This window comes from Micropterus salmoides, unplaced genomic scaffold (assembly GCF_014851395.1).
Source record: "Micropterus salmoides isolate LMB-PRFRI ecotype aquatic unplaced genomic scaffold, ASM1485139v1 Ms_hic_scaffold_8, whole genome shotgun sequence".
NCBI lineage: Eukaryota > Metazoa > Chordata > Actinopteri > Centrarchiformes > Centrarchidae > Micropterus > Micropterus salmoides.
The window spans coordinates 13923762-13939059 of NW_024044570.1; the positions used below are offsets into that span (position 1 = coordinate 13923762).

The following is a 15298-nucleotide window of genomic DNA, read 5'->3' on the forward strand; positions in this document are numbered from 1 at the left end:
GGTTGTTATAGCAATAGGAGGAGTGGGAGGTTGCTGCTCCCGCCTGTCTATCTGACAGCGTGCACAATGAACGATATAAGTGTTCGCATTGCACCAAATCACCGGCCCGGCTCGAACTCCGCGTGGACTGACCAGTGTCAGGGTCTGTTTCTGCTGAAATACATTTCCACATTTCAGCCAAGTCTCGTTTATGTGTCTGGCTGCTGCACAAACAGATGCTTTTATTTAAACGTGTTGAAATTTAAAGGCAGGGGCGTTGCTAGGAGTTGCCTAATGGTGGCCCATGCACAGTGGGTGACCCTTGGCCCCCCTTCCAATTCCCTCAATATTTTGTCTGTTTGTATCCTTGTAGATGCTTCAAAATCAGTATAGTGTACACTGGGTCCCAGGCATAGACTGGACTTAGCCACCATGACGTCACCCATTGGTTTGTGGACTAGGCCTATCTTTTGAAGCCTGAAGTTTTGACTATCGCCATCTTGGTTTTTTGGAACCAGACGTGGATGTGACAATGGCTGTTCGAAGTGGGTAAAAATGCTATTTCAGGAGGTGTCTTAACAGGACAGTGAGGCATCGAGTGCTGTTCGAAATGGATCGAACGATCTTTTACTGTCTCGTAAGATGCCTTCAAACTGCCCCCATCGATGCTGACTTGATGCTGCCTATTACCCATAAATCTGTGTGCGGTAGCAGTAGCCTAGCTCACGAAAAATGGACAAGATGGCGGACAAACAAGCCGAAATTCGTTTCCAGATATAAGTTTTTTTCTCTTCGATTTTTGAAAAGTTATTGAGAACTAAACACTGAACTATCACATTAGCCAGTGACTACAACCAACCAAGTTTGTTTAGTTAGATTTTTGAGGTGTCTTTATCCATTTGCCTGATTAATAGCTAGCTAGTTGAAGCTAAGGCTGGTGACTGACAGCCAGAGGAGACACAAGACATCCTAAAGACAAGACATCCTAAAAGGCTTTTTGAAACCAGTGTTCATAGAGATGTCTTTCCTCGAAAGTGATGCCTTCTTAGGCACCTATCTATTATGGCAGCGAGGCAACTGCCTTCTGTAACAAACTGAGTCTTTTTGGACGAGAGGGGGAAGCTAGCTTGGTTGGTAAGGTGCATCCGTAACTTATGTTAACTGTGATATCAACAGGCATGGTAATTTTGGCTAGCCAAAAACAGGCTTACAACAAAATGTAGGCTACTTACCAGATTGAATAGCTATTCCTTAGTGTCTTTTAGTACAACCGAATGCTGCACAAAACATTTTTAGGGGATCAAAATGTTAGTTAATTTTCATGAACTGAAAACACTGTGAAAGGGTCAACATTCTTATACGAAACACCGGCAGCACGCAAAAACAAGTTCACGGATAGTAGCAGCAGCAGGTCAGCCACCTTAAGCCTAGTTCACACTACATGATTTTTAGCCTGATTTGCCGCTCGGCGAGTTCAGCAACCGTCAGGCTGTGATCGGGGGTAAATCAGTGGTTGATCGTCGTTATGTATGTACTACTCAATAACGCATCTAAACGGCTCCCCGACACATTTCTGACACATCACCGACGTCTGCCAGATATCCCGCATGCCAAATATCTGGCGGAGTCGGCCGACTTGACATCCACATCCAGCCAATGACAGCAGGCAGCTGGCGCAAAACACTTTTTACTCCCCTCAGCTCTCTGTAGCACTGACAGTGTGCTAATCCATTCTTTCAGATTTTTTGTCTTTATAATTGGTATCTTTATAATAACAAACAACAGCTGTTTCGTGTGTAGGTTGTTTCCCGTTTCACATTTCACGTGTGTTTTCTTGACAAAACGTGGTTTGGAGACCAGCGTCGGGTGACAGAGTCGCTGTCAGCTCGTGTAGTGTGACCCCCTGTCACCGATCAGTCACATGGTGTGAACGCCACAACGACTTCCAGACTCCTGTCACAAGACGGCAAGTTGTGTAGTGTGAACGGCTCAGCCATCGGCCGATGCTGAAAATCGTGTAGTCTGCACAAGCCTTTAGCTTTACCTTCGGGCGTAGAAAGAGGGGTGAGCAGTGAGTGAGCCTTTGGTTGCAATTTGCAACCCTCACCACTAGATGTCACTAAAACTTACACTCTGAACCTTTAAGGATGATTGTTCTATAACAGAATAACTAAGTAAATTAGGGATTTTACAGTTTACTCAAATTACAAAGCACTCGAAAATGGTACTTAAGAGTACTAAATGTAATCATGTTGCATAGATTAATGTAAGCATCAGTTAAGAAAAGTTCAACTAGCCTATTGCATATGTGCACACAATGCCGTAAAAAGCTGTTTGTGTCTCCAGAGGGAGCTGTGTGAAGTTTTATAAATTGCCTCATGTCACCAGAGTCAGCGTCGGCTGTGGCTGACAACTACAAGTATGAAAACTGGGGTGTGCAGTTAAAGTGTTTACCACACATCTGTAGTCCACTCCTCGTTGTTGCGTGTCTAGCGGCTCAAGGTTACATTAGTTGCTTCTTGCATAACACACTAAATCTGACTGACCAGTTAGCGACCAAGGGCCATTGTGAGTAATGTAGGCAGCAGGTTTTGACAAGGAACAAATGTTTGGAATAAAGAGATATCTCTGGTTCTGCAGCATTGATTGATCCTTTTTTAACTGTCCATCATGAGACCGACAATGTTATAGGATGTGAAAGCCAAATCGGTGGAATTCTCTTTAAACGGATACTTGCATGAATTTAAAATTCAAAATGATGTAGCCCTACACATGCATTCAGGCTGCAAAAAGAGGGTCTCCCTGAGTCTCCCTGATACTAACCGAAAGCGTTTTTTACAGGCCAGAATGAGCGGAACGTGCATCAACATTGTGTTGTTGTTTCTTAACAGTCAGTTTGAAGCTTGATGTTTCAAGCAGTTTTCTCCTGCCAGTAGATTTTTGTGAGTCCTGTCAGAGTTGTAGATTAGCTTTTGACAGCTCGTGGAGAGTTACAGGCGTTAATTTACATCTAAAAACTACACTTTATCATAAAGCAAACAACTATCAATTTAAAAAAAACAAAATCCTGGTGTGTCAGCTCTTATACAAGCACGAGATCAGGAGAAAAGAAACTAATTATGCACAAACGCAAAAAAATACATTTATTTGAAAATATTTCCATTTGAATATTCTGATTTGGTTTATTTACATTAGGCCTTTAATGCCTTCATTTTTTCAATTCAACTCTTTAAGCATGATTAAATAATTATAGCTATCAAGTACTTCTCTCAAATTTGTACCATGAAATGTTTAAATACATCTAACTCAAGATTGGACAAACATTTAACAGTCAAATGGTAACAACTTTTTTTGTTCATTTAGAAATCCACTTAAAGTGCCTCAATTTAATGCTCAAAGATTTCTAACATTTGTACTGATATTTCATGTTTAGAACAGTACAAAAATTTAAAACTCATGCAGACTGAATGCATGACAATACTTAACAATTTTGAACCCTGAAACGTGGAGGTCTTTCAGGTTTGACACAGGTTACTACGAGCTGCGAATACGATGGTCAGCTAAAAGTGCTTCTTCTACTACAATCACACTGTAAACATCGTTTCTAAGGCCTCCATTTGGATATGAACCACATTAGCAGTTGTATTCTTACTTACCATAGTGTTTTAAAACCGAACACATGAAAAATATGGACGTAGCAAATGACAGAAGGGGGAAAAACAGCCGGCAAAACCATAAACGTATTAAAACCTGACAATAAGGGTACAAGCACAATTATCATCACTATTCTCTTTAACACTTGCTTTATATTATTGACCAATTTATTTTTAAACCGCACAATCCACATCGTCTAAAAGGTCCCGTGTATCTGCCACGCAGCAGCCGAGCACATTTACCTACAATAGTGGGAAGACTACTGCAGATACAGTTTGTAATGTAGTACTGGTGTTTGTATACTGGCTATTTTAGTTTCCAGTTGTGGTGAGTCTTAAGAAAAGGTAGCAGTGAGGATGGCCTCTTGTTGCTGCTGATGGAGGGTCCGATACCGACGGCAGGAGCGGGCAGAGCAGGTCGGCTCACTAATCGGAGCTGGGAAAGAGAGAGAAGACAGTCTAGTACGTGCGATATCAACAATTCATTTGAAAGCTTTACATTATCTGAAACACTGCTCACCTTGCAGTTCAGCTGCTTCTCAAACCTGGGAGCTACAAAAGACCAGGGACCCATGTTTTGAGGCTCCTCTTGACTCCACACAAACTCTGTAGGAGAATTTAAAAAATGTATTACATCAAAAGTAAAAGAGGCCATGATACACTGTTCTTTTTCAAAGCGAGTTCGCAGCAAATGTCATAGACCACTTTGGTTGATGTTCTTTTCCTGCCCGTTGACCACAGAGCAGAGAAATTCCAGATCAAACAGGAACTGGATTTACTTTAGTCTGTTTGGGGAGGTGAGAACAATGAAATAGTCGAAGTGAAACGTTAACTTTCAGGTTTTGTCCCGGAAGTAAGAAAACCTCATTCAGAATCACACTGGTAATTGTAATAACAAAACAACAACAACAACTTGGAAAATCATCACCAATCTTCACAGTATTTCAAGTGGATGACTCCATTTGTCTAAATAGGGATCATACATTTAAAAGAAAGGCAAGAAATATAATATAATTTTTTAATATTTTTAAAGCTGAAATGATTATTTTTACTGAAAAATGTCCTTTAAAAAAAACTGGTTCTAGTTTCTCATAAATGAATATTGTTTTACTTCTTCCTGCCTTCTATTTTACTCAACTGAATATTTTTGGTTGTTGGACAGCTGGTCCGACAAAACAAGGTGACCAATTTTAAACTTTAAAACTTCACGGTTATTAGTAAATTGATCCAGAAAAAAAATCATCAGATTTACTGATAATGAAAATAACTGTGTTGGAGTTCTATTAATATTGTTTCTCACTGCCTTTGAAAGGTGAGTTATGTGAATGAACAGGGAGGTCCGAACAGCCTTTCACAGGTTTGAGACAGCGAAGTTTAGAGCAAAAAAAGTTGGAAAGATGGCATTAAAGGGGAGCGTAGATTCCCTCAATGGATAAGGGAGAAACACTTAAAGTAAATTTAAGTACATGCACTATCTTACAGTTGTTGTTTAACTTAAAATCACACAGTGCTGTAGTAGATACTCAAGTCTCTTATGAAAAGTAAACCCCAGGAACACAGAAACCCTCGATGAAAAACTGCATGGAGTTACAAAAAATAGATGGAACAGCAGCGAGCCCACAAGTGATTTCAGAATTTGAGGTCTCTATGTGAAATTCTGTAAATTCATCCTCCTCCTCTGATGTTCCGTAATTATTCATCTTCACTAAGTGCTGTTAACAACCCACAAACACAAAGGATTTATGGGTAAAGAGAAGGATGCCGACACTGCTGACACCCGTAGTTCCTCATTCTTTTAAAGTCTTGCATAACAAATAAAGAAATCAGTCGTAGTCTGGGTCGACACTCATTCTATTAGAGAAACACTTAATTCTTAACAATAGCCCTGCAGTGAACACCAGTCTGGTAAAGCTCATATTGTAAATTTTGTTTGTCAGATACACTGATGTGCTGGCATTTCTGGTTTCTTTATTAGTTGGAGAATATCTCGAGGACTCAATTATGCTAGAGGTGACTGTCAGACTTGTATTGAAGTTGCAGCACACTGAACCGCAGTCAGCTTACAATAACTCACTTGTGTCACTGCTTTTGTAATTTGTAATTTGTGTTTTTCTGCCCGTTGCTTAAATTTACATGTTTGTATCACTGAGTGACTCTGGTCCCATTGAATCACTGAAGAAGTGTATTTGAGAAAATCTCTTTCCTCCTGGTAAACAATCATAAAACTGAAATAACCCTCTGTTGTCAAAAAAGGTAAAAGGTCATCACTTACTTTGAATCCCTTTCAGTGAAGCCTAAAAACAAAGCCAAATATCTATGAAGATTTTAACAACCTCATCAGCACAGGCAGACATAGGAAAATGTTACAGCTATGTATTATTAGCAGCCCAGACTACTGTAATGGTGTTTTTGTAAATTTCTCAAAAAAAGCAAAGTTAGGAGGATGAAAACAAAACAATTCTCTGCACCCTTTTCATATCTGGAAAAAACTTCCTATCTAAGGCTCCAGCTCTAAACTCTTAAGTCTTCTGTTTATTATTTTGTCTTTGTTATTTCATTTCAAATTATTAATTTTCTTTACCATTGAGACTGAATTGATTGTTTTAATGTATATTTAAGCTAAATGTAAAAAACTATGAATTGCCTTTGAATCTGAAAAATACTATACTATATATATGGTGGTATAAAATATGTATCGATATTTTCAGCTAAGTGGGCTGAGGGGGTTGTTTTTTTAATTATACTTCATTCTCTACCTTAAGTGTCACTTATTGAAGCCTCCTTCAGTTCTCTTCACACTCACAGACCTAAAGTGCCCCGCTTCTTTCCGTCTCTCTCTCCCTGTATATCTGCTCTGGTGACTGTCTCCATCAGCAGTAGGCTACGTTGTATAAAGTTGCTGAAAAAAAACCCCAGAACCTTTCCACCTGCGATTCCGTTCACAGCAGCAGCTGCGCTGCATGAATGACATCTGCACTGGTGTGTTCACTGTCACACAGACATGGTCTGCACTTGTAAAATATCCACCAAGTAGTGTTTATCTTTTTACAAAGGAGGTCTTCAGCAGTGTCGACCGGCACTGTGTCTCCCTCCATGTTGTTAGAGTTTGTAGTAGAGTAGACAGCTGCGTGCAGATGCAGAGGGAGGGGCGGGGCTGCACGGTGAGCGAGAGAGAGAGAGAGAAGCAAACGCTGGCAGGACTTTATGGAAACATTAATTAACTCAACATCAAACTATATTGGTATAAACAGTATTGTCTAATTTTATATCTCTCTTGAAATTATATCGGTATAGCTCATTATACCGCCCAGCCCTACAACAAATCATATTTATGTAAAAGAAAATACAAACAACCCCCAAACATTATGTTTGACATTTTCAGGCAAAAGTATTATTTAGCTAAGACACACAAAAAAAAAAAACAAAACAGATTCATTGATATTGAAAATTGGGCTTAAAATAAAAATTATATAATTCAATATCAATAATTATCCCAATAAATTTCAAATCATTATTTCTTTCAAGTTTAAAGGCTGATGTTTGCTCCTGAGTGAAATTTTTAAACTATTCTTTATGATCAGAACATGAAAAACAATTGTCAAACAGTGGATCACTTAACAAATCCGAGGTAACATTCAAAATAATTATGATAAAATCACAGAACATTTTTTTTTATTGTTTGTCTACTTCTTTGGTTTTTAACTATTATGAAGGCCAGAATGGTAATGGAGAGGAACACAGTCAGGTACTGTACTTCACACTGAAATGTTCACAACTGTGTGCAATGAATGAACAGAGTGATTAATTTGATTGGAGAAAGTGTTAATTTGTTTTTAAACCACCCCTGGTTTGCTTGTAATGTAGCAGTGCAAACCTATACACAACATACAGTAACGAACTGGAGTGACATTAAACAAACTGTTGTTGTAATGGCATCTAAAAGAAATCTGGGTGCCTACAAAGAGTGAAGGTGGGGTCCCACACGTACCTTTGGCATTGGGGTATTTTTTGAGCTCCTGTTGCAGAGCCTCCAGTGGGAACGGACAAAGCTCCTCCACACGGATGAGTACTGTGTTCTGGTTGGCTGCCAATGTCTCCCTCTGTTTCAGCAGAGCATAGTAATGCTTCCCTGAGCACAGCACCACCTTCTGGACACTGCATGGAATAAGAAGAAAAATGGTATTTAAAGAATGCTTTTGAAGCATCTTCCAAGTTTGAGAAGGTTTTAAGCACTATTCAAAATATGAAATAAAAAAGCTCTTGTTAAAGAAAACTAGACCATGAACAATTATTAAACTGCGCTCATGAGTGCAGTGTAATAATTCAAATGGCAGCATTTCAAGCTGCCATTTGAGTTATTACTTTAAATATACTTTACCTCACCTTTCTGCTGAGGCTAAAGTATCACCTAACACTGGCCTGAAAGACGTTCCTGGTGCCAGTTCAGCCAGACTGGACACCGCCCCCTGCCAAAAAGCCCAAATTTTATTCAGCCAGTGACACAGAAATATCTATAAAAATGAGTTGCAAATGTTTCTTCTTTACAATATCTACAGCGCTTACAGAAAACCTGAGCAGCGTCTTGGGTCCAACCACAATGAGAGGTTTGCGGAAATTACGGATCATCTGTCTCCTCAGCAGGTGGAAGTACTGAGCAGGAGTTGTGGGGTTGACCACGGCCATGTTCACATTGTCACCATCCACACCCTCTTCTTTACTGTCACACATCTAAGAGACAAAAGAGGACAAGTTAGCAAACATTTACAACTCAGGTAATGTGTAACACAACACATGGCCTGTAAATAATATCCTCTGTGCTGCATTACGTTCCTTTGTACTGAAAAAAAGCCAGCATGTCTGTACCACGACACATGTCATATTCTTCACTATTCAAATCAAATAGCAATATCGATAGCATTTCTGAATTCCCAGTTTGTGGGTGCTATTTTGCTTATTTAGGTAATTGCACCAGCACATGAACACAGTGCACTGTGTGCCGCTTTGTCGCACTATGGACATCAGGGCTGCTGAGGTCTTTCTGGCACAGTGCAATACAGCTCTACACTAAGTATCTATCTACTAATAGTATTGCTAAAATTATAAAGGGGGCCAAGGAACATTGGTCCACAAAGTTTCAGCTAAAAGTCTCTCCATGTTATTAGTAGTAATATACCTCAAAGCTACAAATAGAAAGGAGTAAAAATATAACCTGTGCTCACTGACTGAGGTAAAACATTAAACCTCCATGAACACTATGAGGTGCTTTTGGTTTATCATTGAGCAACAGCTGATGAATATGCGGGGTGTGTATTTATGCCGCATGCACATCATATGGGACGCATGAGAGAGATGAGAAAGGTTCCCATGTTTACGACTTGTGTTTGTTATCATCTAACAACTGAAGGCAGCTGTATGATGGCAAAGTTGGTTGGTTGTGTGAGGGGTAAGAAATACTGTGCGCTATATCCAATAAACTGGAATTGAATTACCTCAAACAACAGATTTGGGCTGAACCGAGATGTCCATGTTTGTTTTATTTTCAGGCAGCAACGTAATATTAACTGCCGTATCTGACATATTGAAAAAATCTCAGATTCCCCTTTATAATTACAACTGGGATTGTTGACAGGAACGGTATTTTACACAAAATCAAGAACCGGTAACTTTGTTTGACATGAATGCAGCATTTCAGTCCCACAGACCTGGAGGAAGCGCTCCATATGGCAGGATGAGTGTTCAGGTCCGGCTCCATCGTAGCCGTGAGGCAGCAGGATCACCAGCCCACTCTGTAGCAGCCATTTGGCTTCACCTGGAAACACAACAGTTTCACATCTGATGTAAGAAGATTATAAGATAATTATAGAAATTGTGAATCGATTGATTGCATCAATCGGGCGTTTACCTCCAGAGAGAAAGGTATCAAAGATGATCTGCGCTCCGTTGAAGAAATCTCCAAACTGAGCCTCCCAGATGGGAAGTAGCTTCGGCTGTGCGATACTCATACCATATTCAAATCCAAGCACTGCCTCCTCAGACAGCGGGCTGTTACACACCTAAATAAACACAAAGACATCAAAATATGCCACATGAAGGGAGGAAATTTATATTTATGTAAGAACAAATATGAAGGAATGTCCTGATTTAGACAGATTATGTTCACATTATGTTTTATCTATTAAGGATTTTACCTCCAGAAAAGCTGTCTGCTGCGGACTGATGTGGTTTAGGGGGATGTACATGTCATTAGTGTCTTGACACACCACCATGGCATGTCGCTGACTGAAAGTGCCTCTTCCAACATCCTGTCCGCTGATTCGAATATTAAATCCTGTATGGAACAACAAAATTTCAAATCTACAAATCCTTTTCTTATAAATAAATAAAAATCAACAACTCTTAAATTTCATTTGATTTGCATCTTCTACTTAACACTGACCTTGGGAGAGGAGGGAGCCGAAAGCCAAGGCCTCTGCTGTGGACCAGTCCAGTTTGGTCCCTTCTTCCAACTTGTTCAACCGAGCCTGAGTTCACAAAGGAGCAAAAAAAATAAAAAATCACCATCTAGCTGCAGCCATGTTAAAAACAGATAATAGAAATAACAGAGACTATGGCCACACCTGTACATGGGTCTTTCCAAGGTGGCTGTGCAGCTGGATTTGCTCAGGTATGTCCACAGATTTTGCTCCTACAAACTGCAGCAAGGGAACGGGTACACCTGTGTCCCATGTGGTGACTCTGGCCTGAGGTTCTACCAGATCCCCCCAGCGGCCCTGCAGGTTGGTGGGTGGAGGGCTGTACAGCGTCATGTTGGACAGCTTGTTGTTGAGCATGCCGTAGTATTTGGACTTGATCTCGTCGCGCTCAACGTCGGTCATCAGACCCTCAGAGATCAGCTGGTCTGAGTAAGAGTCAGGGACACTCTTACGGGATCTGTGAGGATGCAACAATGTCTGTTTCATTAATCTGTATTTTTTCAAGAACACAATATACACCGACCACAATGTATATGTGGGGAAATAATAGTTTTGGGAATCAACAAAATTACTGAAAAAGTGTTTTCATTTTACTTTACTTTATTTTGGAAAAAAGTACAACTATGTCAGTCGAGGTGCAAATTCCAGTGGTACTTTTCTTTTTGATTGATTGTTTGTTTTTACAATGGATCTTTATGTGTACTTCCAAATGCAAATGCAAAAAAATGCTGTACTTACAAGTTTCCGATTGAAAGAGTTTGTAAACCTTAAAAAATATCCATAATCATCAGATTGAATCAGAATCTTTTTGTAGGAGCCCAAACATGCTAGTTCAGCATATAACATAGAAAAGCATGTTACTTTATAGCAGCTACAAAACTGTTGTGTGGAAGCAATTTATTTCTGAAGTAATGTTGCTGTGATCTGCAACTTACAATTGTTTTCTCAATTTAGGAATCTTTGGTCAGTATTCAATGTGATGTCTTTAAATAGAGGTTACACACTGAAAATCATCATCTTTAACTGTAGGTTACCATTCACAACAACAAATGTAAGTTTTTTTTTGTTAACAACAAGCTATCCATGCTACATGAGACCAGGAATGTAGCTTCAAAAATACCATAACAGTGTATGCCTGACACAAGTATCCAGTATTCCCTCAGTTAAAATTTATATCTTTACCAACATAAATATTGTAAGAGACAGCTTTTTAGACATGCCTGTCTTGATGCTAATTTGACAGCTGTATTAAGTGACAAACTCCTAGAAAAAGAAGCAATATAAAAGCTAAATCTGCAACGAGCCAAATATCAAAAGGACTGGACTTGAATATTGGCTAATAACTGCTGAAATATTTGTGTCTCTCTGTGCGCCATCAGTAAACTTAGGAATCCTCAGAAATATGCTGTATATGCTACAGTTACTTTTAAAGTGAAAGTGACAATGTGTTGTGACACAGAGTAAACGGGGTAAATTTAACTGACCGGATGATCTTGTACATGGCGGGGTTGGTGAAGAAAGGCTCATCCAGCTCATTGTGGCCCCACTGACGGTAGCAGATCAGGTCCAGGATGATGTCTTTCCTGAAAAGCCGCTGGTACTCCACAGCCAGCCGAGTGGCCCGCAGCACCTCCTCTGCGTCATCGCCATTTACATGGATCACAGCACAGTTCACCATCTTACCTGTGAAACAAATGGGAACAGCACGATATATGAAACACTAACATTTTGAAAACAGATTTTGGGGTTCATCACACCTTGGTGATTCAAATAATATCAAATAGGTCCCCATCATCTATACTTTAAAAGAACGTAGCGAATATTTAGTTTTCTTTATATGGATGCTATTTACAAGTTTCACTGACCGACATCACTACAGTACAAAGAAGATCTCCCTCTCTCGGATGGAGTGGTATAACCCACTTGGTTGTTCACAATGAGGTGGATGCTCCCACCGACTCTGTAGTGAGGGAGGTTTGAAAGGGTCAAAGTTTCTGGAACAATCCCTTGGCCGGTGAAAGAGCCATCACCATGGACCTGTGGAGAAGAGAACAGAGATGGTTTTAACACTGCAGGAAGGTTTGAAGGACTTCTTTAACTCCCTGCTTCACTTTAACACAATTTCAGACATTCTACATTGCTGAACAGAGAATGTAAACGTCTCTAACATTATGACCTAAAGGCCCAGAGGGGTTTAGTGTCATTACCTCCTGCAGAGTATGAACCGCAGATCAGAAGAGAAGCGTAATGAAGGCATTCAGATGAAATATATCGGAGGTCCACAGCTTGTGAGCAACAGTGGCTGTGTACACATTTGTTTCTTAGTGGATCTAATCAATTTTTCTGGTGTTTTTGACTGCAAATTATGTTTAAGCCACTGCTACATCTGATAAGTTGGTTTAAAGAGATAAGAATGTTTAACACATTCATTATTTTCTGTCAGATAACCATAGGAACATTGAAACAGGTTTTGCTTCTTTTAATCATTCCTCCTGTTCACACTGGTCATTTTGAGATCCATTTCGGAAGTGTTTCCAATGTAAGTGATGGGATAAATTAAAGAGTACTACTACTAATGAATATTAAATAGTGCATGTATTGTGAGGGCCAATGAAACAGAAACTATAAAAAAATACCAATATAGTACTACTACTAAAAATAATAATAATACCATTTATCATCTCTCATGTCATTGCTATCAAAATAATAATGATAAACAGGGCTCTCCTACATAGGAAAATAACAATTTCTGACACGCCAACTGTAACTACAGACACAGCACTTTGATAAACACGGCATTAGCTTTGTGCTGATTTAGCAACGGGCAGAGTTATCTGCGGTTGGCGATGTTAGAAAATATTTAGAAGTAATAAATTAGAGAGAAATGAGAGGACCAGTTGCTAGAACTGCCAAACTTTTTCAGAAATAAATCTACAATCACGTCCGTCAGCAGCGTATCCTCCTCCGTAACATTAAACATACCACTGTGAGCCTGGAGAGGACAGTGAAAAATGGGAGGGTTATCAAGTCTGGTCTCCGAAGAGGAAAAGTGATGAGGGCTATTTTTATTATTATTTAAGTCATGTAACGATGTGACAAAAGACCAACTCACCGGGAACAATGAGTGTGAGAGCTACCAGGAGCTACTCACCATAGCTCGGTAGACTGCTGTCAGCTGATGTTTTGTTCTGTGGTGCTGCAGTGTAGTTAACAAATGAGCTGCAGCGCACCCACTGGTGGGCAAACTATGCAACACTCATGACATGAGGGAAGGATCCGACTCTCTGTTTCTCTTTTTAATAGTCATTTATCGGCTGTTATAAACACTATAACAGAATACTTATGACCATGTGATATTTCAGTTTTTCTTTTTTAATAAATTTGCAAAAATTTCTACATTTCTGTTTTTTTCTGTCAAGATGGGGTGCTGAGTGTACATTACTGAGAAATAAAATGAACTTTTTTGATTTTTGGAAAATGGCTGCAATCAAACAAAGAGTGAAAAATTTAAAGGGGTCTGAATACTTTCCGTACCCACTGTATATCTGCGAGTAGCTTATATCAGCGAAATGATAAATTGGTCAGGCTCTAGTATACACCATATAACCATCATCTTCCGCTATGTATTGCATGTCTTAATCCTCTCACTCTCTCCCCATGTTTCCTGCCAGTCTCTCCTGTCATCAAATCAAAATAAAAGTATTACATTGCTCTTCCTCTTCTTTTAAACTTAAACTTATTGGCTGCATGTATTCGTTGTTGTGAAGCGGTACCTGCAGACAGACGACATGGTCCCCCGGCTGGGCGTTGTCTTCAGGTGAATAATCTCCTTCTTTCCTGAGCTGCTGCCTGGCTCTAGTTTTGCCCTGAGCCACGGGGTTGATCGCCTCCAGGTGAGATGGGTTGGGCAGCATGGTCACATGGAGAGGGTGTCCAGCTCCGAAATCCAACTCCACTGAGGAGGTGAGGTGGGACAGGACGTCCCGATGGCAGGGGAGGTATCGGGGAACTCGCTGAGGCCTCGCATCTTACGGAACATGAGCTGGACAGAAAAACAATGCAAGAACAGTGTTGTTTGAGGTTATCTAACCGTTTTTTGAACTTTGGCAGCTGGCTGTGACTTTCTGTTTCCTTGTGCTGCTGATTACAGTAGTGCAAAGTAAACAATCTAATCTTGTCATGGATAATTCATTAAGTGTGACTGTCTAGGGCTGATTAACCTCGGGTGGGAACTTCAGCAGGCCTGTCAGGAGGTTGAGTCGGCCTCTGTGGGGCATGCCGATGACAATGTCAGTGACTCCGCTGTGGGCGAACTGGTAGAAAAGCTCGTGGAAGAAGCCCATCATGCTCTCTGCTCCTTCTCCTCCATAACGTTTCACAGTGGCAAACTTGGTGGCCAGAAAGTGGTCAAATTCCTACAGGTTGTGAGAGAAAAGGTAAAGAAAGACACGGATATATGAAATACGTGACATTAACATATGAAATGTGATAAGGACGTGTCAAATAATACAGTACATTTTATTTGCAGTTTATATAAATGGATGTTATCCTCCTTTTTCTTCTTGGCATTACCTGAGATTCCAGCATGATCTTGGCCAGCTGCCTCCTCTCCTCGGTGGAGAAACTCTTCTTCTTGAGTTCCTCAAAGCGGTCAGCGAACCACTCCCTCTCCTCTATGCTGCTCAGCTGGCTGGTCTCCACTGACAGGTGGCCACAGTAGACTTCTTCCAGGTAGGCCTGAACCTCTTCCACTGAAGCCTCCGCTTTGCCAAAATGTCGTAGACCTGCAGAAGCACACATAGGGGAGTGATAAGTGAACAGAGGGGGCATTGTTTTGGGTTTAAGTTTCTACAGTTGAAAGGTAAAACCATCCTCCAACCCTTTCCATCCTTAGGTGTATTAAACAATAAAACATTAATAAAATCGTTGTTCTTTGTAGATCCCGGCCAATATCAGCAATCTGTATCAGTGTTTATAACAGCTGATAAATGTCAATTAAAAAAGGCAACAACGCGCGCTTGGAATGCCACAAAACGCAGCAATCAGCTGACATAATCAGCTGTGATTTTGTTCAAAGTATTATTTGTAACAATAAAAAAACTTAAACTGCATTATGTCATGTTATCTTGGTGAGGTCTCAAAGCTACACTTAAAAAATGTTAGGGATAATCGTTGTTTATGTTATGTGTTTCT

General features: G+C 40.1%; 1 protein-coding gene across 1 annotated transcript; it reads right to left on the minus strand.

The window, feature by feature from the left end:
- Positions 1 to 3096: 3096 nt before the first annotated feature.
- Positions 3097 to 14935, minus strand: LOC119893755 (probable 2-oxoglutarate dehydrogenase E1 component DHKTD1, mitochondrial). The gene is given in 17 exon segments (XM_038706089.1): positions 3097 to 4017; positions 4020 to 4068; positions 4153 to 4238; positions 7621 to 7787; positions 8016 to 8098; positions 8196 to 8360; positions 9335 to 9441; positions 9535 to 9685; positions 9821 to 9960; positions 10069 to 10153; positions 10250 to 10562; positions 11590 to 11788; positions 11971 to 12142; positions 13879 to 14090; positions 14093 to 14147; positions 14326 to 14520; positions 14678 to 14935. Coding segments are annotated over 17 exon segments (2487 nt in total). The 3' UTR covers positions 3097 to 3967.
- Positions 14936 to 15298: the final 363 nt, after the last annotated feature.